Source organism: Pseudorasbora parva, chromosome 8 (genome assembly GCF_024679245.1).
Source record: "Pseudorasbora parva isolate DD20220531a chromosome 8, ASM2467924v1, whole genome shotgun sequence".
NCBI lineage: Eukaryota > Metazoa > Chordata > Actinopteri > Cypriniformes > Gobionidae > Pseudorasbora > Pseudorasbora parva.
Window position 1 is genome coordinate 29,300,672 of NC_090179.1, and position 27,103 is coordinate 29,327,774.

The 27,103-nt window shown below is 36.2% G+C and overlaps 1 protein-coding gene across 2 annotated transcripts in view; it reads left to right on the top strand.

Annotated features, from left to right (window-relative positions):
* Positions 1 to 27,103, top strand: part of usp32 (ubiquitin specific peptidase 32) — a 67,638-nt gene that overhangs the window by 32,492 nt on the left and 8,043 nt on the right. Inside the window, exons 3-24 of one of the 2 annotated variants that reach the window (XM_067450687.1) lie at positions 2,093 to 2,198; positions 2,908 to 3,026; positions 7,866 to 8,025; positions 15,981 to 16,112; positions 16,371 to 16,478; positions 16,776 to 16,891; positions 17,233 to 17,295; positions 17,557 to 17,640; positions 17,777 to 17,838; positions 18,298 to 18,400; positions 18,720 to 18,909; positions 19,317 to 19,495; positions 20,047 to 20,187; positions 21,133 to 21,292; positions 22,258 to 22,412; positions 22,676 to 22,757; positions 22,900 to 22,974; positions 23,383 to 23,521; positions 26,166 to 26,271; positions 26,367 to 26,540; positions 26,665 to 26,839; positions 26,927 to 27,078. In XM_067450687.1, the coding sequence (XP_067306788.1) occupies positions 2,093 to 2,198; positions 2,908 to 3,026; positions 7,866 to 8,025; positions 15,981 to 16,112; positions 16,371 to 16,478; positions 16,776 to 16,891; positions 17,233 to 17,295; positions 17,557 to 17,640; positions 17,777 to 17,838; positions 18,298 to 18,400; positions 18,720 to 18,909; positions 19,317 to 19,495; positions 20,047 to 20,187; positions 21,133 to 21,292; positions 22,258 to 22,412; positions 22,676 to 22,757; positions 22,900 to 22,974; positions 23,383 to 23,521; positions 26,166 to 26,271; positions 26,367 to 26,540; positions 26,665 to 26,839; positions 26,927 to 27,078 (2,781 nt within the window). The remainder of the gene's footprint in view (positions 1 to 2,092; positions 2,199 to 2,907; positions 3,027 to 7,865; positions 8,026 to 15,980; positions 16,113 to 16,370; positions 16,479 to 16,775; positions 16,892 to 17,232; positions 17,296 to 17,556; positions 17,641 to 17,776; positions 17,839 to 18,297; positions 18,401 to 18,719; positions 18,910 to 19,316; positions 19,496 to 20,046; positions 20,188 to 21,132; positions 21,293 to 22,257; positions 22,413 to 22,675; positions 22,758 to 22,899; positions 22,975 to 23,382; positions 23,522 to 26,165; positions 26,272 to 26,366; positions 26,541 to 26,664; positions 26,840 to 26,926; positions 27,079 to 27,103) is intronic. The other variant, XM_067450688.1, reaches the window with a different exon arrangement.

Sequence of the window (27,103 nt, forward strand, 5' to 3'; positions counted from 1 at the left end):
ATTTTAACATAAAGTAGCACTTTTTCACATTTATGCATGTTTTTTTGTACAAAAACAACCTCAGACTCAAGTGCTTTTTCTGTATATATAATAAAAGTAGGCTACTTTATTTACAATAAAACTGTGCATCAATATGTATTTGTAGGCCTATTTAATTACAGATTTAAATATTTTATTTTATATATCTTTTTTTTATTATTGTATTTTTTTATGCAATGATGCAGAATCGTGATGCATCATAAAAACGATTAGGCCTATATTCCACAGCTGTATTTCATCATTCATAATGGTAAACCGTGCATTCCAGTCGAGTGCTGACAGCTCCTCCAAGCCTGAGCCTGAGTGCTGACATCCCCTCTGCCCTCTGGACAAAACTACAGCCAGCTTTACTCAGACAATCCACACAGAATTGATGCCAAAGCGTTGGAGATGAATGACAACACAGTGTTCATTAACCAGAACTTAACTTCATTCAGTCTTGTCAGCAGGGTCTAAAATTAACATTCGCTCAGTGCTATATAGGCTACATTTGGGCAAGAATTACTGACCAGTTGTCCAGAAAATTTACTTTACATTTAGGTAGAAAAACAAAAGGCCCCAGACAAGTTTTTAGTGTTTGTTGTATTTGTTATTTATTTATTATAAAACATGTAAATATATATTTTTCACCTTTATTTATTATTTGACTTTTACTGGTTTATATAAACAATTAATAATAACCTATATAATTAGCGAGTACAAAACAACATAACTGGTCATTTGGACAGCAAATTTCATATCATACATTAAGCTAGAAAACCAAATGATCCCTATCATTAAACTTTATTTTATTTTATTTATTTAAAAGTTCCTTGATAGGTATAGTAAAAAGTGAATTTTGGACCTTGTTCATCAGTGAAGCTGTACTCCAACTTCTCAGTCAAGACTTGGACAGTTTGACATGAGATTGATATAACAGAGAAGGTTTTACCTGTCTTTGTGTGGAAATCCCAGCTTTGACCACCACCTGCTTACTCTGGATTACAGAAACATGAATTTTCTTGTGCTTTTTCTAGTAAATGTCTCTTAAATGCCGCAGGGCGCTAGACTGTTTAGTAGGCATCAGGTGGTGTGAAATTGTTAGTTATATGTGGTGTTATGGGTAAGACATGATGTCACACCAGGCATAAAAGTGACTTGTGTGTGTGTGAGATGTCTCTGTGGAATAGAACTAGATCAAAAACAAGACGAAAAGCATTTTACTGGTAAACCTCTTGCTGTGCCACATTTTGCAGGGATATTTTTTATACATTATATGCAGCCCTGCAGTATGGGCAGAGAGAGAACGTGTTATGATTCCTCTGTTTTAAACTAAATGTTGTCAGCTGATTTATTGGGAGATGTGTATCTAGGGAGCATTGTCATTAAGAGTTTGACGTTTCTCTGAATCTCAGAGGAAATCAAAGGTCATCACCATCTTAAGCATCTAACACCAGTAGATTTAGTAATAGTGTACTGATGGGAAGTAATGATCTTTGTTGTGTAAGTATAAGTGAAAATTAAAATATTCAGTTTTTCTTTCATTTTAGTTGCATGCTGTGAGATGCATGACTTTGTCCTGTAAATGTTATTTTAATAAAAATGTATTTATATTTTAGATTTATTTTTAAAACCTATTTTTTATTTTATTATTATAACATTATACAATGTTATTGTAATGTGTGTATTCTGTGTATATATCATTGTATGACCTTTACATAACCATTATGTGCAATAAAATGCGTCATTTCCTGTTCTGTAGAAAGGGCCATTCCCATTGACAACATCGAAGTCATTGGAAGTCGCCAAATGTCTGAGCTTTTAGGTTCTAGAAAATGTTAGTACCTGCATTACCCAACTGTATCAGGTGGTGGATAACAATCTGTGCTCTCATTGATTGTTTCTCCATCGCTTCTTAATTGCATAAGTTGAGTTCAGTGATAAATTTAGCTCAGAGCCAAATTATTACTGTCACTCAATTATTGTAAACTCAGAATTAAATGTTGATTGTGTGTATTTTAAAGGGCCACATTTAATGTGCATCCTTCATTCCTTCCTTTCTCATCTGTTGTAGGTGATCTACACCTCATTTGGTGGCACAACTAAAGGGCTACATTTCAACTACCTGATCGTCGGGCTGGTTCTTTTAACAAGAGGACGTGATGAGGAGAAAGCCAAATGTAGGTGTGCACATGGTCACATGCTTTCCACTTAATCCAGCCTTTTATATTTTGTTTTGTATTGGAATTACATTTTCTGCCTTTTGTTTGATATTTTCTGTGTTATGAATCATAATGTAATTGCTATCTCTTTTTAGTTGCTTTATTTTTAGAATTTAAAGCATAAGGTCTAAATAGCCTTGTTCTGCCAAACAAACTGTGTGTGTGCGTGTGCTCGTGTGTGTGCGTGTGTATACAGTATGATGTTTATTTTGTGTGTCACATGAGGTGCCTGAGTAATTCCATTACAAACATCAATCTAACAATCAAAGGCTCAGCATATTCAGTCACTTAATCTTATTCAGATGTATTTTGCTTTGCTTTGCTTTAGTCAAACTTGTAGTCACATACACACCCCAGTTCACAGTCTGATATTCCCCATAGATGTCCTGTCTAGCATGGTGTCACACTGTGTCCCTGACAGCTGTGATTGATTTGAGGGTGCAAGACATATTGCCTGCTAGGTTTGTGTGTGTGTGTGTGTGTGTGTGTGTGTGTGTGTGTGTGTGTGTGTGTGTGTGTGTGTGTGTGTGTGTGTGTGTGTGTGTGTGTGTGTGTGTGTGTGTGTGTGTGTGTGTGTGTGTGTGTGTGTGTGTGTGTGTGTGTGTGAATTAACCAGCATGTGTTATAATGTTATAATAATAACCAGCAACTGTGTCCACACTTACAGACATCTTCAGCTTGTTTGCTAGTGATTCGGGAGCCTATGTGGTCCGGGAGGATGTGGAGAACATGCTGCGTTCAGTGGATGGGGAGGTCCCTCCCTCCCTTAGGAAGTGCTTCACTGAGGTCAGTGCAGGAAAACTCACCTGTGTGATTTACCTCCATCTCACCTGCTTGTCAGTAATGACTTCTCAGACAAATCACCTTGTCATCCAGTCACATAGATTGTTCAAGATATTATTTTTTTTCATTATTATTTAAAATGACTAATTTTCACATTATTATAAAGAAAGGAAAGTAAACGTTTCTTATAACCAAAGATTATAACCAGGAAGTTTATAGTATCATCAAAAAGTAATTTGTATATATGCATTATAGTATTATAAAACTTTCAATGGCCCTATAAACTTAAATTGACCATGTAATCTCAAATTACAACATTTAAATAAAATAGAGCTGTTAAGCAATGGATTTTTTAAATGTAATTAATTGCATGATGTACCAGTTAATTAATCTAATTATTCAAAAATTATCCCCAAAAGATAATTTAAAGTCAAATAGACATTAAAAAATGTGACTTTAGAAACAAGTATTTTATTTGGGTCAACATAAACCCAAATAAATTTAATTTGGGTCAATGTAAAAATAATTTGTTTGGGTCAATGTAAACTCTAATGCGATACTCTAAATAATATTCTAAATAGAACACTAAAACTGGGATTTTGTTAAAACTGCTGATTCATAGACTGGGTAAACCCAGACTGATCTGCCGGCGATTCGATTTCGCACGGCAACTCAGTCTGGAAACCTGTACATTAATTTCTCCTGCTTCTGTTACCTTTTTGTGGGAACAAATCACAGGATTATCCACCTGGAGTCCAATCTATAGTTTTCAGTCACGTGACTGGCGTGGAGCCCTGGAGGGCAAAACTGCTATAGAACTCCATTGAACTGCAGCACAAGCCTATCTTTCCATCTTAAAACAAAAATATGTGAACAAGTTACACATTTTGGGCACTTATGGTCCATATAGAGCAACTGCTGCAGCATTTCAATCCCTAAAAACAGTTCAACGTTTTTAAAACGTTTAAAGTGAAAAACACTACAGGGTGAGTTGCATCAAGTTTAAGACTCTAGGATTTGTTTGTATGGGTTTTATTTTAAATTGCGCTGTTGCGCCACTTAATTTTAAACACCGATTAATTACACAGTAAAACCGTTATAGAGCTGATCAAGCAGGAGGAGTGTGAACCGTCCATAGACTAAAGAATCTGCAACCCACCCTTAAAGTGCATTTATACTATAACAGTGATATTAAAATATCAAATTAAGTTAACAGCTTTTTAATGACCCATACTGTGAACAAGCGAGTAGATGAGCCAAGAACATGAACGCAATGTGTTTTTTTTAATAATGGGTTTCAGTGGTGAACACACTTCACAAGAAACCTTGTGTTAAACTAATATTCTGTGTTCATCTGCTTTCCTGTACAAAGTGTGCCACATCAATAAGGTGTATATTAAATTTGGTATTTTAATATCACTGTCTTACTGCATTAATACTGACTACAAACCTAGGAAAAATGACTGCCGGGCAATCGAGGAAAGCCTTGTTTTGCCCTCCAGGTGAGCATTCCTATAAGCGTGTGACGACACGTGAAAACTATGGATTGGCGGGTTTAACAAGATGACGGATAGAGAAGCGATGGGTCCTTGCCTGTTGATCATGCCTCTTGTGGTCTGGTTGGTTGAAGGAATATCCAATTGCGTACAGAGGTATTTGAATAATGCCAGTTGATCACACCTCTTGTGCAATAGAAATACAGAGCAAACTCCCCAGACCAATGTTCAATCTTAAAATGAGCATGGTCTGGTGAAAGCCAGACAAGCTGATTCATTTAGGAATGAGGTAAATAGCTCTCTTTATAAATGGGCCATTGAATCATTGGTTTACACGAATGATGCGCTCAAAGCGCAGATTCATTCGGAAAACAAAACACCTTTGTGTGTTGCTTTGAGAGACACAAAACTTCTGCTCTGGCTTTACAGGTAATATTTTTGTTGGTGTAATTGAGCAAAAACTGATAATATTGTAACTAAAACTAAACAGTATTAACTTCTTATTTATTGAACTGCTATAAACTATTCAAGATAAAAACAGTACTGTTTTATATATTGCTTAACTATAATGTATGATATAATTATAAGGCAAACTCATACAAGGTAATTTTTGTCCCAATATCTTGAATTTTAGGGGCATTCTATCTTTATTTTAGGGCTGTCATGCAGTGAGCTGTTGCCCTGCTTCTTGTTTGTCACCAATCAACTGTGTGAAATGACCTACGTAGGTCTTGGCTGGGTGCATTAAATGTATTAAGTCATTTAGTTAGTTTATGCTGGGTACACACCAAAAGATAATCAGGCTAATTTTGCGCCGATTTCCCCACTCCCGACAATCCTAGCTCGGTCCCGATTATCTTGATGGCTCTAGAGATTATCTTATCAGATTTTCCTGTGGTGTGAAGTGTGTTAAGAGTGTCCGAACCTGCTCGGAAGAATGTCGGAGCCGTCCCGATCGCGAATCGTAAATATTCAACATGTTGAATATTTACGATCAGAAATCCTGATGTGTGGGGGGAACCCCGAGGACAAACGCAGGCACACTCACGTGAAACGAAATAATATCCAATCAGAAAGCAGGCTACGATGTCAACAGTTCTATTTAATTTTAACATATCCTCAAACATTCTCTAATAACATCAAATAGTCATGGACTATAAAAACATTTATTTAAAGTTTATTTAATAAGGCAATTTCAAAGAGAATAATATCTATTTTTCAAGAGACACCCGAGAACAACAATTATTTAAAAAAAAAAAAAAAATAGCAGTGTGAAATTTTTTTTTAATTTTAATTTTTTACCATACTAGCTCACTCTTGAACATGTACAGGCCGTCCCCGCCGTCTCCACGACTTCACCCAAACCCTTTTTTTTTTTTTTTTTGCGTGAATTTTCTGTGAGAATCATTCCAAAGACTATCATCGCGATTTCTTCCTCATCCGCCGTGCCGGAGACACACTGCAAGCATTGCGTTTCTGTTGCATGTCAACTGCGTGCCGTTTTGCCTTTACACATGTCTGACGCGGCGCTGCTGCTATTGACGTACAGGGAATTGGCCTATACTTCATGTTTACTTCATGTTAAACATACATATATAACCCCTACTGATACAGCAAATACAACGTCGGCACTCGGCAGTATTGACCATACATATCTATGGTATTGATGGCAAAATAAGCTGCAGAATATTTTGTTCTGTATTGACGTGCAATATTAAAAAAATCGATAAGTGTTTTTATTTATTTAAATTACAGTTATATTTGCATTTATGTCACAACCTAAAGACTTTCAAACATCAAAATGTAATTTAGAAATATGTATTTGTCAAAATGACATCTAAACATATTTTCCTACATTGCAAAAAATGCTCTAGGCTATTTAGTATTTTTTTTCTTGTTCTAGTCCAAATATATCTAAAAAATCTTAAATCAAGATACATTTACTAGATAAGTAAAATGACATAAAATATTTTTGCTTGTTTTCTGGGGTGAAAAAAAAGAAAGGAGTTTTTGCTTAAAACTGCAAAATGATCTGCCAGTGGGGTGAGAAAAATAATCTTATTTCTTTTTTGGACGGAAACAAGATTTCAGTCAGAAACTAAATAATTTTTCTCACCCCACTGGCAGATAATTGTGCCTTTTTTAAGCAAAAACTCACTTCATATTTATTTATTTTTTCAACAAAACAAGAAAAAATATCTTATGTCGTTTTACTTATCTGGTAAATGCACCTTGATTTAAGTATTTTTAGATATTTAGACTAGAAACAAGACAAAATTACTAAGTAAAAAGAGCATTTTTTGCAGTGTATTCTATTTTGCCTGGAACGCTTCCAACACTCTTGCATGTTGCGTGAAAAATAAGCATCTGTTCTATTTCTAGCATTCACTGTGCGTTTTCAGGGCGGCTCGATCCATGTCTGAGAGACGTGCGTCACGCAGGCAGTGTGTCGCCGGCCTGAAGTCTTGCGAGATTTTGCGAGATTTCCTGTGTTAACGGTCGGGACTCTGGTTAAAAATCTGTTCGTGTGTGGTGTGCTGTCTTTGTCACATCATGGCACACCACACACTATAGGCGCAAAACGGTTAAATCTAGGATTATTTGTCCTTATGTTTGTGGTCTATCACATTTTGAAAATCTTATAAGATATTAAACAAAATTTGCTGTGTACCCAGCATTAGTTATTTTTCCATAACTAATTAATTAAATTATCACATTAAATTGACAGCCCTTAAATTAAAATAAACATTTCCAAAAAGCATATAAAAAAACCTGTGCTTAAACCTCAGACCTGTGAAATTTATTTAATTGATTGGCAAATTCTTTATATACAACACCTTCTGAACTGTTTTCCCTATTTAAACTTGTTAATGAGAGAGCTTCCTCTGTATAATAGACCCGCTCTTATAATAAGCTTAAAAGGTTGACAGTAAAAATGTTGCAGCCAACAAGGTCGTGTGACATTGATTCCCTCCAAAAAATGTTTAGCTCTTCCTTAGTTGCACTGTTTTCTCAGCCTTCATTCTTCCTGCTGCAGCATCACTTCTTGATTTAGGGGAAAGCCATCCAGTGCACCACTTTTGTTGGTTATCCTTGGCAGCGGCTCAAAGACTCTCTCTTTTCTCTTTACCCAACCCACTCAAACAAATGTATTTGCATACAACAGAATTCAGTTCATATTAATATTGAGAGACCTTTCTAATCGCTGAACAAGGGGAAGTAACTAAAACGCAGTCCAACTTCTCAATTCTGCAGTGTTTTGCAATGCTCTTTATGTTGGTCATAGGTTCATTAGAGAATCGTAATCTGGTAATTATTTATAGTGTTTCTGTCCGTTTCTGTCTAGGGAGAGAAAGTGAATTATGAGAAGTTTAAGAGCTGGCTCCTACAGAATAAAGATGCTTTCACATTCTCCCGCTGGCTGCTGTCAGGTGGAGTGTGCGTCACGTTGACCGACGACAGCGACACACCCACCTTCTATCAGACCCTGGCAGGTGTCACACACTGTAAGTGTCACTATTCTCTCAGAGTGCTCTCTGAATACTTCCTCTCAATACACTCTCACAACTGTATCTTTGAATACTCTCCCTGTCTGCTTCTGGACTAGTTTTTCTCCATTCATATTCTTTTATAGTGATTGAAACTATTTATTAAAAATGCATTAAACTAAACCAACATATCTGAGGATTGATTTGAATTGGAAAAAAAGAAGGGCACAAGATCATATACTTGAGTACTTTTTTGAAAGGAACTGATGTACACTACCATTCAAAATATTTGTAATTGTAAATCTCTTATGCTCACCAATGATGTAATTATTTGATCAAAAAAATACAGTAAAAATTGTAATTTTGTGAAATATTTTTACAATTTTAAGTACTTTATTATATTTAGGCCCTGAGTACCGAGGCGTGAGGACTCTCTTGAAATTGCTCCATTTATTTAAAATGTAATTAATAGATAAGTTGTTTGACAATATAGAGACTGAACTGAATAATCTGTTCTCGTTACCATGGCAACCACAACTTCTCTGATTGGTGGATCAAGGAATGTCTTTCTTCAAAATTATGGGTGGTTTACTTCTTAATTTGGAATTTGCCAACTGTTGAAAATCACACTGATTTGTGGCTTTAGCAGAAGAACATAATTTCAGTCTTGTAGCTCATGATGAGTCTGTCTTGAAAAAAATCGATTTTTTAATGGAGAATTCTATAGTATTTTTCCTCTCCTTGCCTGACATTTGACCTCCATACTGAATTTGCTCTTTGGGCTGCCTTTTTATGGCCAGTGTTTGTCCATTTAGAGGCATCTGTTTTAGTGAGAAGTGACTTAAAGTCTTAGGTTATCATTTGAATTCACTGCTGACTTTGTATGTCGCTGAAGCTGACAATAATCTGCTCTTTGATAGTCTATGCTGCAGATGTTTAGGCAAGTTGCAAGTCTCGTTTTGTCCACTTTCCTCTCACCCTGACACACAAAGGCATCAGCAAATCAGTCGGCCTGCCCTCCACTGGGAGAGAGGCATCTGTGAGATAATGGCGAGTGACAGGCAACACTTCCCACTCAGTGAAAACACATACACTCCACTTGCACACACTCAGCCCTGCTGCAGCTGTCACTGCCACCCAGTTATTAAAACCAGACTGACACAGTGAAGGAAATAGCTGCATTCTCTCAGAGACCCCAGGCCTGCACAGTGACAGATTATCTCAGTCCTGGCTCTTCTTATGTAGACGATGATTTATTTAGGTGCTGAAGGTCTCCCACCCGCTCAGTCAGTGATTTTGCTGTCATGAAATGGTAATGTGGGAAGCCAGTTCTACTCCATGACTCAATTGACCCCCATGCACAAGTGGCCACGCTGTGATAACAATTTAGTATTTTTAATGATAATATAAGTTTATATAAAAATAAGTTTATTTTTAATGACCGTTTAGGTGCATTTAACCGACAAATTTATCTAAAAGTATAAATGTTGTATATAGTGTCTCAATTAATAAGGAATCATAACTAAAATATTTCAAAAATTAATTGACCTGCAGTGCCTGAGGTGTCTTTGTGTTAACAAAAACCTGACTGCATTTTCAGCTGCCACACTGCAACCAAACAATCTTATTTTTTAGAATGTTTAGGTATTTTTACTGGAAATGGGGAAAAAATCTGATTTTGACATCTGAAAACTGCTTTAGTTTGTTTAGATGTTTGAATTGATGATGCTGTCTCTGTCTAGGTAGGCAGCTCAGTAGACTTTAGGAACAGCCATTAATACTGGGCACGAGTAAGCCAGTATTGACATGCCTGTTCTGTTTGTGATTTAAAACAGTTGCTACAGGTTGCTTTAAACAGCACGCACAGCAGTTGTTTGCCTTTTTCATTAATCAAGTGACTGTATGCAGGCATTATTGGAAGGTTAATTTATGTGCCTTTCTGTGTATTAGTAAGACCATGATCGATTCTGTCTATAGCATATTTCTCCATTACAGAATGAATGCACAATGTTGGACTTCTTCCTGCTCACTGTCACCAAGCCAAGATAAGTCAAAAAAACACAAGTGATTATGCAAATGATCAGTAAAATTAGAATACGTTTTATTTGTCAATCAAGGACAGCTTTGTCTCTCCATCTCTGGCCAATCAGAGAAGCTACCTGGGCAACGCACGGTAATCTGCAGGCCGCTCCAGATTATCCTCTTAGCTCAGTGAGAGGGCTGTGTGTGTGCTGTCGGTGTGAAGTAGTCATGATCTGTGTGATCTGTTTGAGCACATGTGAGTTTGTGGGTTCATGCACCTTCCAGAAAATGCCTCACAACTGGCCAAATACGCACAGGCAAAAGGCCTATCAGAAAGACGAACATGATGACTGGATGACAATAATCTGCAAGAAAGAAAGAGAGTTAGATTGGAGAGTACCTGTATTTTGCCAACGTAATGGCATCTTGTGTGGAGTTTATGGAACATGCCGTATCTAACAGCCAGAGCCGTGACATGTGCAGTGGAATATGGTATGGTTCTTCTGTTGCCACTCTGATAGAGTCGCTCCTTTAGGTGAGTAGTGGGATTTGGAGGCATGTTGATGCCTTGTGTGTGTGTGTGTGTGTGTGTGTGTGTGTGTGTGTGTGTGTGTGTGTGTGTGTGTGTGTGTGTGTGTGTGTGTGTGTGTGTGTGTGTGTGTGTGTGTGTGTTGGACACATTGTTTTTCAAATACACACCTCCAATACATATATATTGTTCAAACATTTTGGGTCAATTAGATTTGTTTTTTATATGTTTTTGAAAGAAGTGTCACCCAGGATGCCAAAATACTGTAAAAGATAAATATTGTAAAATATTACTATTTAAAGTATTATTTTTTTTCTACTTATAAACTTCTACTTAAAATATATATATATATATATATATATATATATATATATATATATATATATATATATATATATATATATATATATTAGGCTTGGGCGGTAATAAGGTAAAATGGTATACCGCGGGATCTAAAAATAGCAACGGTATCAGTTTCAATACCTTCAAACCGTCAAAAAAAAAACATTTCAACGTAATAATTATTAAATATTGAATAAGTTGAACTAATTAAACTATTTACATATTAAATACTATTTATTTGTTTAAAGCCTAAATATGTGTATGCGTTATTGTGACAGCGGATGAGAAAGAGAGAGGGGAAAAGACGGCGAGTCGGGCACTGAGTTATTCGGTCTCACAAAGAACACAACTTCTGCAGTTTGGAAGTATTTTGGGTTTTGAACGAACGAGAAGGGAGAGGCGGTAAATACAGACGAGGCAATTTGCAAATTGTGCAACAAAAAGATGACCGCAAGAGATGGAAATCCCTTGAACCTAAGGGCGCATATCCGAAACCACCATCCACTCACTGCTGCGTGGATGAAAAACCGAGCGCACCCTCGGACTATGCTGTAATATTGCCGAAGCCTTTTATCACACAGCTGGCAATGTAAGCAATAAGCATGAACTCCACAAGAATCAAGTGGACATGGGACTCACAAAACAAATGTCAATTGTCTGACAATTGTCTCATAACGGTAAGCATAAAACGTGCAGAGAGTTCCTCAGGGGCAGGGGCTCAAATGTAAATATATATATATATATATATATATATATATATATATATATATATATATATATATATATATATATATATATATATATATATATATATATATACACATATACTTTGCATCACATAAATAAATTATATTTAAAAGTAGGCTATGTTAAAATAGAAAACCTTTTTTTCTGTATTTTTTATCAAATAAATGCAGACTTGACTCGCATAAGGAACTTACTTAAAAATGTGAATGCAAATTTGAACAAATGGAATAACATTAATGGGCTTATTTTTTTATGCATTCATTCGTTTATTTAGGCCTATTTATTCATTCATTCGTTCAGGCCTATTCATTCATTCGTTTAGGCCTATTCATTAATTATTTTGTTTATTTAGGCCAGTTAACTCATTCATTCGTTAAAAGAACGAATGAATAAGCCTAAATAAACATCGTTTTTTTTTTTGCTGCAAAAAAACCAAAAAAAACAAGCCGATGCAATGGCAGGTCCCGCGGCATCGGCACCGTAGAAGACCGAGTCGGAGCTCAAATGACAACTCACTGTTTGGGGCCACAAGCACAACGGTTTTCAGCCCCGCAGGTAAAGTTGTCGGTCCACAACGTGCCCTGTTAAAGCCGGACAAAGTCGGTTTTTCTAGCGAAAAAACTTGACTAGATTTGATGCCACTTGCCATTCGTTTCTTTTTTCTTTTCTTTTTTTCTTTTTCATTTATTGTTATTTATTTAATTAATTAATTCGTTAATCAATTGATTCAGGTAGCCTATTTTATTTGGTTTTCATCAAAAACAATATTGTTAAGAAGACTGGAAAGAATTTACTTTTATTTAGGCCTATTACTTTGCAATCATTTTTATAATATAGATCTTTATGTTAATTCAACTCTGGTTGACTGTTGTGGGTCTATTTACACTTTTTTTTATAAGCTGCTCTTTAAAGTTGTTCCAGGCAGTGTGATTTGATTTAATTCATTTGTGTGTACGTCTCTGCGCTAAACCTGTTCTGGATGTTTATGTTAATTTAATTATGTTTGACTGTTGTATTGCACTTTTTTTAAACTGTTATTTGTTGCTAATAACAGTTGTTAATATTGTTGTGCATGTTATTTTGTTATTGTTTCAGTATTAGTGTTTGGTGTTCAGTTTCTGAACGGTTTAGGCACAAGCCAACAGTTTGTTGACGCTGTCTGAGCCTTACATCATAATGTTTTAATTATTCACGGTAATACCGTATACCGAGGTAAAATAGGGAGGAGGTTTGACGGTATCAAAATTTGGATACCGCCCAAGCCTAATATATATATATATATATATATATATATATATATATATATATATATATATATATATATATATATATATATATATATTATTTAAAGTGTAATGTAGTCCTGTGATGTTAAAGCTGAATTTTCAGCACAATTTCTCCCATCTTCAGTGTCACACAAAAAAAAAATCTTATTATTATAAATGTTGACAACAGTTGCTAATTTTTTTTTGTGTGGAAACCTTGATACAAATAAAACAGGATTATTTAATTAATAAAAGTTTTAAAAAGAGCATCTATTTGGAATTTAAAAAAAATCAACAAATTACAAAAATTGATTTCTTAAAAAAATAAATTAAAATTTTTTTTAAAAAACATCTGGGGGAATGTGGGGGTTTAACCCCTGCATCCTGAGCAAATTTGCACATTGGCCTCTGTACATCATCATGGCCTCCTAATTATCCCCATATAAACTGATTGGCTTCATCAGTCTGTCTCCTTACCTACAATAAGCTGATGTACGGTGGGCGTTTTTGCGCACTGGCTGATTGGTTTATCTTTGGCAGTTTTTTATTTTTATTTTTTTCACTAAGAATGAAATCTCATATTCCCACTAGCATTTAAATGACAAACACTTCAAATATTTCATTTTTGAAGTGCCATCAAAGATGGATCCATCCCCAAGAGAGGCTAATGAAAACAAAAGTGTGACATTGCGTCTCAGTCTAGACCTGTAATTGCTTTGTCATGGACTGTATGCACTCTGTGCCTTGTTACAGGACAGCATGGAAAGTAATGGAAATGTAGCGCAAGTAATGGGTGAAATGGGTTTGACAGCTTTAGAGGCCCGACAGCATTGTGCTAGCCTAAGAAAGCAATGTCTGTTCTTCTGCTGTAATGCATTGCTGGACAAGAGGATATCATAGGCCACAGCAAGCTTGAAATGAACACATGGTGCCTCATTTTAAGATGTACTGTAAACATTCAGGATGAACGATGGCTGTTTTACTGATCCGTACAGTGCATAATAAGTGTTATAGATTAGTAGTCACTATCCAGTGCACAAACAATGAATAACACTTATTCAGTTATTCAGTTCTTTAAAGCTATTCTAAACTAATTATTGTTCTAGGTAATAATAATGTTGCTCTGAATAATGATAATTCTTCATTACTGCATTAAGTGGTACACCGTAATGAAGCTTCATTCCAGAGGGAAATTTGTTGTTAAATGTTGTTTGGCTGTGTGCTTAAAGGCTTCTAGGGTGTAAAGTGTTTTAGGACTAGCGTCAAGATAGATTTAGGGCTAGTGTCACTCCTAACCGCCTCTGAAATTATACCAAGTCATTGATCTTGTTTCGTGGTGGGTGGGTTTGTAACCCTATAGATCCCCAAACTGTTTTCTGTTTCTGGTCACTGTAGTCTTTCAGTTTTTGGCCCTCTGACAGTAGACCTGCTCTCCCAGAGCACTATGGGAAATAATGACTATTGACCCAATCATTTTATCTCTCAATTGTCCATCAAACCACAGAGGTTTAGCTGTGCTGCAGCAGTCTGAGATAACAGAGGAGTTTCAGGGCTATCCAGAGCCTGCTCAATTAAGATGCCCTTTATTCCTGTCCCGAGAAACCCCTAGGACATACTTTTGTTTGGATTGTTTGTTTGTTTATTTATTTATGGCGTGCAGAAATGTATTGTGTTTCGAATAATAGAGAGGGGAGTAGTCAGAAATGAACATCAGGCTAAACAAAAGATCAGACTTGTATTCCTGTGTTTTGACACTTGCCTTGTGTGTGATGCTCGGTGTAGGAGGGGCAAGATTAATCCTATTAGCCTAAGCTAGAGATTATTGCAAAGCAAGAGGAGTTGACCTAGGTCCTCTTAACAAACTAAAAGGCTGGACTATATATATGGCGTTCGGAGGGGGTAACTTGAGTCATGCTTTCACCTAGTAATTATGTAATCACTTGTCATAAATGTTAAAGTGACCCTATTATGCTCTTTTAAAAGGTCCTACTTTTGTTTTGGGGGTCTTCAACAACAGGTTTACATGCTTCAACGGTCAAATAAAACTTTAACTGTCTCATAATATACATTGCATATCACCACATTTTTCAATTATTCTCAAACAATCCATTTGATGATTTAGTCTCTCTAAATCCCTCCTTTCTGGTCCAAAAAAGCAAGGTACTGAACCATCTGTCAAGAGCAAGCATGCTAATCTTGTGTTGAACATTTGAGAATTTTTATAGTTGAAAAATAATTCATTTTAACCACTGATTCTTCACAGCCTCATCAACAAATTTACTTTCACAGCATAGTGTACAGCGTTTTTGCATTGGTAAACATGATGTTAACCACGTGAAAAAATGAGCCCATTTACGGTCTGCAACAGCAAAAAATTTAAGTATGGAAATTATCCATCGTAATGTCTATTTAAAGAATCATTTGTATTATTTATTAAGGTTGGAAGTATTTATTCACCCTCATGTCATAACAAACTTGTATGCCCTAAAAGTAGTGAATATCATCACAGTTCTTGCCATATAGCAAGCTCAAACTCAAAAAGGGGCAAAATAGTGCCGTAAAACTATTGTCTATAAATGACTAGAGACTAGTGGTATTTTATATGCCAAGTCTTTACAACCATAAAACCATATGATAGCTTTAATCAAGGAGCAAGTGGTGTTATTTACAAAAAAATCTACTTTTGTGGGAACATTATTTCAGAATATATTTATTATAGTACTTACTAGTAATTTAAATGGCTTTTATTTGTACATTTTCAGTTTTTATTTAAAAAAATAATTGTTTTTATTATTTGTATTAGTTTTGTTTTTAGCTTTATTTTTACTTTTAGTAATTTTAGTACTTCAACTCCAAACTTGTAGTTTCAGGTTTAGTTAACATGACGGTGAACAACACAAGGGTGAATAAATAAGGATTTTTTTGGCAAACCATCTCTTTAATGGAGTCTTTACACAGAAATATTGATATTCAGTTACACAAGGAGCACATGCAAACTGATGTTTGACACTGCCCATTAAAAAAGATTAATCCACAGAGTCTGATTTCTTGTGTTTTCCTTCTTGCAGTAGAAGAATCGGACATTATCGACTTGGAAAAGCGGTACTGGCTGCTGAAAGCCCAATCAAGGACAGGCCGCTTTGATTTGGAAACCTTTGTCCCTCTGGTCTCGCCCCCTATTCACGCATCGTTAAGTGAAGGCAAGACAGAATTCATTACAGCAATTTTAAAAGGTTCCCAAATGGATTGAGACACAAACACTCTCACATACATCCACCTGCTAGCTGTGTGCTTTGAATACATTTGCAGCACCCATGAAAGTCACAGTTCATTTAATTTTTGCTGGAGTAGGTCTTTGCTTTTGAAATTTATTGGATCATTTGTGATAAAAGATCTCCAAGGAATCCAATTACTCTTGCTTGCTAATCTAAACACTGACATTTTCTCCCATTTTCCAGGCTTGTTTCATGCCTTTGATGAGAATCGGGACAATCATATTGACTTTAAGGAGATATCGTGCGGGCTCTCAGCTTGCTGTCGGGGCCCTATAGCGGAGAGGCAGAAGTGTGAGCATTTAGTTTACTATTTTACCCTCTTAGTTGTTCATCGCATTCCACAACAGATGCAGGATGTTGTTGTGGTGTTTCATACAACATTTAAAAAAAAATGTTGTAAACTCCTTTAAGGCTATTTTAGCTAACTTATTATGTATTCTAAATACACAGAGTTATGTAATACAATAATATTTCCATTATTTTTGCACAAATTATAATAATGTTATTTAAATATTATCAAGATTATTATTAATATTATTATATCTTAAATGAATGTTATCTAAATCTCTTCTTCCGTGTCTACTGCAGTTTGTTTTAAAGTGTTCGATGTAGATCGGGATGGAGTTCTGTCCAGGGATGAGATCCACGAGATGGTGGTGGCGCTGCTGGAAGTGTGGAAGGACAACCGTACAGATACCCTCCCCGTAAGTGCAGAGCAGCTGATTGTCTAATCGAAAAGCAATAAGCACATGATACAGTTAAGCTGTTTAGTTAACCTTTTGTTGCAAAACAAGTTACTTCCTTGGTATTATATGTTTGTGTACATGATTTATGCAAATGAGATGCAATTGTGTTTTTGCAGGTATGCACTAATGTGGGATAATACATTTAAATGAAACTCAAATCAATTCAATATTGATTTGGGCATCCTGAGCTGTCATTGTGTTTTTTTTTTCATTTGCTTTTTTACATCTAATTGAGTTCTTTCATGTCAGCTATAGATTTCATAATGACACTTACTGATTTATGCTTCTCTATGTTTCAGGAGTTTGATTCCAGCGTGTCAGACATTGTAGAGGACATACTGAAAATGCATGACACAACGAAAGTAATTAGACTTTCATTTTATTTGGATGTAGATTTGTCAAGCTAAAAAAAATCAATTCCAAATTAATTTTCACCATTGCTGATTCCCCAGCAGAAACCAATTCTCTTTTAATTAAACTGTTACATTTTTTAAAAAATATCACCAAATTAAATCAAACATTGGCATTTAAATTACATTTATTTATCAATTCAATAAAAATGACTTGCATGCATTTGTTTGTTTTTTCTGTGCTCTAACATTTATCTTGTGTTTTACTCACAGCAAGGGCACTTAACCCTGGAGGACTATCAGATATGGAGCGTGAAAAGTGCCCTCGCCAATGAGTTCCTCAACTTACTGTTTCAGGTAAGATCCTAACTACAGTCATTTTTGGCAAAGGAACAAAATATAAAGTGCCTAAATGCTTAGTGAATCCAGTAAAGTATGCACGTTGTTGTCTAGAATCAGGCCTCAAATGGCTTGTTAATCTGTTCGTCATCAGGTGTGTCATATTGTCCTGGGCTTGCGTCCTGCTACCCCTGAAGAGGAAGGTCAGATCATTAGGTGAGAGTAGGACACAGCATTTCTTTACTCACCCTATTACTGTCTGTAACTCGGCTACCTTTCAGAAGAGTCTCTACTGAGCACTTTCTCAATGTTTTAAAACAAGCCTTATGAGGGCTGTATTGTATTTCACTCACCCATGATCATCATGATTAGACTTTTTCTGTTTATAAGGATCCATCGTAGCTCCATTGCCTGTAACAGTGTTTTAGACCAGACAGAGATCGAGAACACAATTTCATTTTCAATTAGATTTTCTAGCAGAACTGGCAGAGCTTAAAAAGGCACTATAAATACTGTACCACATCATGTCTTATTGTTTGGCTATAATGCCTAGGTTTATTATTGAAATCTTATGACAGAAGGAATGTTTTTTTGTTGGTTTATTTTTGTGCTTGTATATGAATGATTCTTTTATTGACTTTTTGTCATCCACATTAATCTTGTGTAACGGCACAGGGGTTGGCTGGAACGGGAGAGCAGGCATGGGCTTCAGCCCAGTCAGAACTGGTTTCTGATCTCCATGCAGTGGTGGCAGCAGTGGAAAGACTATGTCAGATATGTAAGCATTATGTCTATGCAGTCTCTATTTAACAATAAAAATCATGATAAATCTAAACAAAAAATTCTAAACACACTGAGTGCAACAAAATAAATTATGACCATTTTTCAAGCCTTGTTATTATAATTGGACAACAGGGAAATGAGTAAATTTATCTGACCCATTTATAGTACACATATCAGGCAGGATGTCTAATTTCTCTCAGACATTAAATGGCCAAAAAGTCGCTTGATGTTTTAGTTTTGCTTTGGCCAGTTTCATTTTTATAATACTGATAGTATGAAGCATAATTTAATATACAATCCCTTGTGTTAAACAGGATAACAAGTCAATTGTCGTAGAACAGCCATCAATGCAGGGCATTGGGATGAGAAGTTCACAGTCTTCAGCACCTATAGAGCCTGTCCTGAACAGAATTGGTATAGTTTTGCGTTCTCCCAGTTCCCCAGAGGAAAAATTCCCCGATAACATCTCCAGCTCATCGGAGGCCTCAGAAAGCACCGGTAATGGTAAGTACACAAACAGAAGTTAATACTTTTTATTTATTAGTAATGCATTAAATTTTTTTTTTTTTAAAGGCATTTACATTGTTGCAAAATATTTATATTTTAAATAAATACTGTTCTTTTGAACTTTCTATTCATCAAGTAATTCTGAGAAATTGTATCACAATTTCCACTAAAATGTTAAAGATTTCGTATGAAATAGGCATTCTGTATCAGAAGCTTTGTGACTAGAGGCATATTAAAATGCGGAGAAATCAACTCATCAACGTGTGCTCATTCCTATTGCGTGTCCTTAATCTGGACTTCTCTGAAAAGTGGCTTAATGGGTAGTGCTCTGGTCCAATAAAAGGCATAAAGGCTGGAACGAAGTGTTCAGCTTCCATTACAGCATGTTTTTTTTACTTTCTCAGGCTTGACCCCACACATCAGTTCTTCTGCCACAGACGTCTGCTTTGCTCGGCAGCACAATGTCTCTGACAACAACAACCAGTGTTTCTCCAGCGCCAATGGCCATTTATCCAACAGCATGGCTACACAGAGGCCTGGTGCCATAGACAATCAGCCTCTGGTGACCACCGAACCCATGAAGGTGAGTGTGTGTGTGCTCAGAATACCCACTGAAACCAAGAAGCTACTGATAATCCTTTTGCCCATCAAAATAACTGCCAAAATGCATTTAATCGACCTGCTGGGGAAATGACACCATCAAGTTGTCTTTGTTTTATTCCATCTAATTATAGCTTTGGAGAGCTCAAAAAAACATTGAAATTAAAATGGCCTTGAACAAATTAATCCTGTGTTAAATGGTGTGTAACATTTGTGTTCTAGAAAATGAATACTTTTATGTGAAGCTAAAAGCCTTTTGTATGAAACTGCTTTGCTTCAGTAATGCCTAGTCACAAACACATTTGCAGTTATATAATAAAACGTCCCATATTATCAAACTCTTTACTCAACATAACACACTGCAGCACCTGTCCGCCCCTTCATCACAACCTCTCATTCTCACATTCAACGATAGAAGAGCAGGGTGAAGGACCTGTGATTTATTCACTGGAGGTCACCTAGTCGCAACAATTTATCATTGCAAATTGCTGTCAATATGAGCTTCCCTTGAGTGTGTGACTCCGTTTTATCCAGGCACCCACACTAACTATGGAGGGAGGGCGGCTAAAGAAGGCCCAACAGCTGTTGGCTAGCCGGGACTTTGAGACTGTGCCAGAGCCAGTATGGAGGGCACTTTATCACTGGTATGGGGCCAACCTCAGCCTCCCCCGACCGGTATGTATTCCATGTCCCATCAGAGGTGCCACCATAAGCAATTTGTGCTTCATTGAATGTTAATTGCTTTGGCTTTTTTGCTTTGACACACAGTGATTTTGAGCACGTGACATGAAGTGTCTCATGAACTGTTTCAGATATTACTAAACCTGTTTCCTGAATACAGATTATGCTTGGCTTTTTCAATTTAATCCTCTGTCGGAAAATGTTGCTTCTGGGTATCAGACTAATTTTCTTTACTTTGCTAGCACATGATTCCTTAAAATGGTTAATAATGAAGAGATGTCATTAAATTAAAAAATAAAAAGTAAAAATATTGTACATGATGCACCATGTAGAGCAGTGGTTCCCAAACCTGCACATTTTGTATGTCTCCCTCATCTAACACACCTGATTCAACTCATGAGCTCATTAGTGGAGACTGCAAAACCTGAAATGGGTGTGTCAGATATTGGGACACATACAAAATGTGCAGGGCTGGTGGTCTTCCAGGACAGGTTTGAGAACCACTGATGTAGAGGATAAACTGCCCTATCAAAATGATATAGTTACTTTTTAATTTAATTTTTCTTTCTTTTTTTATATACTGACAGCAGTAAAAATTACAACTATTTAATGATGCCAGCATGTCTAAAAAGGACCCCTCAAAAAATATTCATGTTTTATTTATTTTTTTATTTTTTATTTAATGCAAGAATAGTTGAATGCAAAAAAAATCTATATGATCGTAATTCAAGAATAGTAAATCAAACTTTTTTTTGTCAATGTATTATGCAGTAGGGGTTTAAACATTTGACTGAGGAATGAACATGCCTGTGAACTTCTTTCTCATTCAAATTTAGTTTCTCTCTTTATCAGATGCACCTCTGGAGTCAAGCCTTTTCAAACATTTTACATGCTTCTCTATTCCTTGTGCTTATGCTGTATTTGTTCTACTTCCTTTAGGTCATCATGTCTACAGTCACTAATCAACCAGAGCTAGAGCTCTTCCCCCGCTACCTTCTGTTCCTGCGACAGCAACCGGCCACACGCAGCCCTCAGTCTAACATCTGGGTCAATATGGGTATGAGCAGCCTGAGAATGTTCCCTCCGCATATGCCCAGAGGTAACGTAAGCCTGCAGCAAGAGAGAGGCTCCCTCCGCCTTGACCAGTTTCTCTAATCTCCTAAAAATGCACCCAGCTCGGTCTCAGCAAAACGACCTGTCTGGATTACTAAAGAGCCAAATCCTGATGCCAACACCCAGAGTCATCTTCTGAGTTCAGCCTAGACTAGGAAAAGAAAAATAAAGAACAAATGAAAACAATCATTTTAAATGCTACATTTTGCTTACACAAAACTATCATGACGGATATAAAACCATGTTGAATGCATGAAAAATACATCCAGATATTTAAGTTTGCGATACTAGAAATATACTACGTCATTCAGTCATGGCTGTCTGGCTCAGAAGACTGTTTGGTGTGGGTAAACATGAGCGCTCTCTGGCTGATTTCCTGTAATTGTTTGCTTTGCAATCATAAAAGTTTTTTTTGTCTTCTATGAAATTAATAATTGCCCTATGAATCTTATATGTATATTTATTTTATTTCGTCACATAAGACTGGACTAATTAAAAACATTGATTTTTATTTTTTTATTTTATTCAAATCACCCAGACTAATGATTTGATGAATGTTCCCTTTAAAATGACATTTGCCCTTTCTTGCTGCTACCTTACAACTAATCCTCAGTCTGTCAATCAGGTATTGGTGCTGTGTATGTTATTTATTGATCTGTGTGCTCCTTGTGACTGGTTGATTTAATAGCATGCATGCTAGGGTATATGGATGGAATGGATTGGATCTTCACATTTTTCATCATTAAAAAGAAACCATAAAAGTATTACTTTACTAAGTTAGCATAGTAAGTTATATTACATTTGCATTCTCCATTATTTCTTTTAAAGTTTATTTTGAATATACTACAACACAGCAGGTGGAAATACTATAAAAGTTTGTATTTAATATGGGTAAATGTTTTTTAGCATGTGTCAAAGGGAATACTAAAGACCGCTTCGTTCCCAACACAGGGAATGTTCCTTCTCCGAACGCCCCTCTAAAGCGAGTGCTGGCATACACAGGCTGTTTCAGCAGGATGGGTACCATTAAAGACATTCATGAGTACCTGTCCCAGAGGTTACGCATCAAAGAAGAGGACATGCGCCTCTGGCTCTACAACAGTGAGGTAGGGACCTCAACAAATACTAAATAAAAGAACGTCAAACTCTGATCAAAGACGTTCATATGCAAATCCGTCTTCATTATAAAAATACAGATGTCACCTTACAGCAGTGAACTGTGAGGAAATGCTTCAAAATGCAATGTCATGTGTTCACATATTTCCTATTGAAACTGGTTGTTTAAGTAAATCATTAAAATGTCAATAGGCTTTATTTGCATCACAGCTATTAACTGATTGACATTGATTTTTTTATTGATTTTTATCAGAATTATCTTACTCTCCTGGATGATGAAGATCACACTTTGGAAAGTTTGAAAATTCAAGACGAACAGCACTTAGTCATTGAGGGTATGTCTGTGACATTTATCAGTCTTAATTAAAGTTGTATTTCATTCCACATTTGCTGAGCAGTGTGGATTAAATTGCAAAGCATGCATGACCATACTGATGGAAAAGGAAAAATGATTAAGATATCTTTCCCTTTCTCCAGTTCGAAACAAAGATATGAGCTGGCCAGAGGAAATGTCTTTCATTGCAAACAGCAGCAAAATCGACAGACACAAAGGTAATGTCAGAGTTTCTTGGAAAGTGTTGGAAAAATCTATGCAAATTGGAGGCTGCCCAAACCATCTACAAATGCCAGAATGTTTATTTGAGTTTGACCTTACCTAGAAGGCACTAAAGTACAATTCTTTAGTCTGGTTTCTTGTATCAAAGCACATAACAAGTAGATTATTAACACATGAACAAAAGCAGAAAGAGTCCAAGAAGCAATTACATAAAACAGGATAAAATCCATATTAAGACAGACATCAGCTTTGACTTTTAAAGACAAACTGTTGCCGTCAAACTCTATGAAATACAGAGTACCGGTATTTGAACTTCATGGAGATCTCAAGTGGCTGTGCCTGTGAAGTCAAAACCTTCCGTCTATCTAATACATTTTTTATATTTTGTCCTATTTCTCTTGCAGTTCCTACTGAGAAAGGCGCCACAGGTTTAAGTAACCTGGGTAACACATGCTTTATGAACTCCAGTATTCAGTGTGTAAGCAATACCAAGCCCCTCACTGAATACTTCATCTCAGGACGACACCTTTATGAGCTTAACAGGTAACAAAACATGGCCAGTGCCTTTTTTAAAGGGTCATGAATTGGCTTTTTTCATTTTTTTACACTGTTGTCTGAGGTCAACTTATGACATTTGCTTGTTTTTTACATTCAAAAACATCATAATGATTAAGTAATAGGCTATTTTCTACCCTGGTTTTTTACTCTCTCTCATGGAACGCTTGTTTTTTTTTTTGGTGTGCCGGCTTGGAAGTAAATGCCCACTGCTATGATTGGATAATGTTTGCATATTATAATGAGCTCCGGCTCCCCAGTGATTACACGTGAGGAATTGTTTTGAAAGCGTGTGGAAAACGGCAACCGAAATGATGATTCACCCGCATGGTTTGCAAAATGTCTTTATTAAACAAACTCAATGATTTATCTCTCATCCACCCTCAATTAAATGGAATGTTATTTTCTATTACTTGGCCTGCCCGATCGGTGGCTTTTACCATGAACCGTGCATTACTAACACAAGTACACAAGCTTACTCAAAACTTCTGCGATTGTATTTTGCCTTCAAATATTAAGTCAAGCGATTGAACAATGCACATCAAGAAAGGAATGTTATTTCACTATTGAAGATTCACCAGCTTGCTGACAGGCTTATGTTTTGGTAGGCCGTTTGGAAAATACATAGCCCCGGGACGTTGGGCTTTACGAGCACTGACCCATATATCTGATCCCGAATCGCAGCACAATGAACCAACAACACCTCAGATAAAGGATTATTCAGCGTGTGACAACATACTAAGTTATGTTCAGTTAGACACGTACACATAATCAATAGATATCAAATGATCTGTAGCAATGCAATACTATCCCAAATAAAAAAAAACATTTTTTACACATACAGTACAGGCCAAAAGTTTGGACACATTTCTATTTGTAATGTTTTTGAAAGAAGTTTCTTCTGCTCATCAAGCCTGCATTTATTTGATCAAAAATACAGAAAAAAATAATATTGTGATATTTTATTACAATTTAAAATAATTGGTTTTCAATTTATTATACTTTAAATTATCATTTATTTCTGTGATGCAAAGCTGACTTTTCAGTATCATTCCTCCAGTCTTCAGTGTCACGTGATCCTTCAGAAATCATTCTAATATGATGATTAATTTTCAAATTTGGAAACAGTTCTGCTGCTTTATATTTTTTCATAACCTGTGATACTTTTTTTTTATAATACTTTGATGAATAAAAATAATAAAAAGCAAAAAAAAGAAGCAAATGTTTTAAAAATTTAAATCTTTTGTAACAACTATATGCACTACTGGTCAGTATATTTGGGGTCAAGTCATTTTTTCTTTCTTTTTTTGAAATAAAACAATAATTATGTTCAGCAAGTATGTGTTAAATTGATAAAAATTGATAGTAAAGGAGATTTATATTATTTGAAAATATATTTTTATTTTGAATAAATGCAGTTCTTTTGAACCTTTTATTCATCAAATATAATTAGGCAGCAGAACGGTTTCCAACACTCATAATAAATCAGAATATTAGAATGATTTCTGAAGGATCATGTGATAGACTGGAGTAATGATCCTGAAAATTCAGCTTTGAATCACAGAAATAAATTATAAATTAAAGTATAATAAATTGAAAACCAAATATTTTAAATTGTAATAATATATCACTATATTACTTTTGATCAAATAAATGCAGGCTTGATTGAACAAAAAAAGTTCTGAAAATCCAGTCTTTTGTTTAGAAACTAATCTGTGGTGAAATGAAGGAACAATTGCGCAATGTCTTAACCATGTGAGCTGGATCTTCATTAAAAATAAAGTTCAACCATTCATTAATAATATTAGAATCCAAAGGAAGCTTTTGCGGCAACTGTGTTCTTCCACAACCAGGCTCAGCACAATATCTTGCTATCTTCAGCATGTTTATCCCCGGTAGTGAAATCCCTTTAGCTCCACGTTGGCCTATGTTATATATGTTACATTTATTGTATGAGTAGGTAGGTGGGACTACAGAATCAGGTATACTACTTCTGTTGAGGCACCGTTTCACCACACTCTGACGTCACAGGTTGCATATTCTGAGATTGAGCATTTGATGGGCCTGGTGTAAATAAAAGCTTTTCTTTGACTAACAAGGATGTTTTCAGCACCGAAATGTATAGGATATTCTGTTATCACGATGAACTTATACATCTTGTATATCAAGGCTAAATGAAAAGTTGATTTCTCAATTCATAACCCCTTTAATACCAAAACACGTTAGATACTTAGATACTACTTGTACCTACTTAGATAAAATGCATTTACATTTACTCTTGCACTTTTGTGTGTGAAAACTATCCAATCATTTCAACAGGAATCCACATGAGGGCAAAATAAATTTCCATCGAGATTTTACTTGTTTTAGAGGTGGTGACGCCATGTTGACCAACAGAAATTTACTTGATTTGACAGTGACTTCTGTGTGAGGAGTGATTTAGTGCATTGCTACCCCATTAACATTGCTACACCATTAACAATGGACCTCTTTTGCCCTCGAAATTCCAAAAATTCCTATGTGATGCTGATGCACTTTTATACTTAAAGGAAAAAACGAAATGTAGGAAAATTTTGCATGGGTCACAATCATTGTCATACTTTTTGACCAATGAGCTGTCTTGCCTTGACAGAACCAATCCGATAGGAATGCGTGGTCACATGGCTAAATGCTATGGCGATTTGGTACAGGAACTCTGGAGCGGCACCCAGAAGAACGTTGCACCTCTAAAACTCAGGGTGGGTTGTTAACAAATCTGGAATTATAAGCATCAAACCCAAAATGTGTATGTTAAAAATCTTATGCCCTTTTTTTTCCTTTTACATTTTTGTAGTGGACGATAGCAAAGTATGCGCCAAGATTCAACGGCTTCCAGCAGCAAGACTCCCAGGAGCTCTTGGCCTTCCTCTTGGATGGGCTTCACGAAGACTTGAATCGTGTGCATGAGAAGCCGTATGTGGAGCTCAAGGATAGTGATGGACGGCCAGATAATGAAGTGGCCAAAGAGGTGAGTGTCAAAACTCCTGTTTTCAGTCCCTGCCAGACACAACACATCAGATCAGCACTCATAAATGAACCTAAATGGAAACACTGATGAATTATGAGGATATCTGCATAATTCTCTTTCACAGGCGTGGGAAAATCATTTACGGAGAAATCGTTCAATTGTGGTGGACCTCTTCCATGGGCAGCTTAGGTCCCAGGTGAAGTGCAAGACCTGTGGCCACATCAGCGCCCGCTTCGACCCTTTTAACTTCCTATCGCTGCCGCTGCCCATGGACAGCTCCATGCACTTAGAAATCACAGGTAAGGTCAAGCAGAGAGAAAACACAAACACTTTCAAATCCATCAGCAGATATGCCAGTCTCACATAAAAGCCATTTTCATTTGCAGTTATCAAACTTGACGGCTCTACTCCGGTGCGGTATGGGCTCCGTCTCAACATGGATGAGAAGTACATGGGCCTGAAAAAACAGCTGAGTGAGCTGTGCAGCCTGAAACCTGAGCAGATCCTACTGGCTGAGGTTCACACGTCCAACATCAAGGTCAGTTAAACATATCAGACCCTGT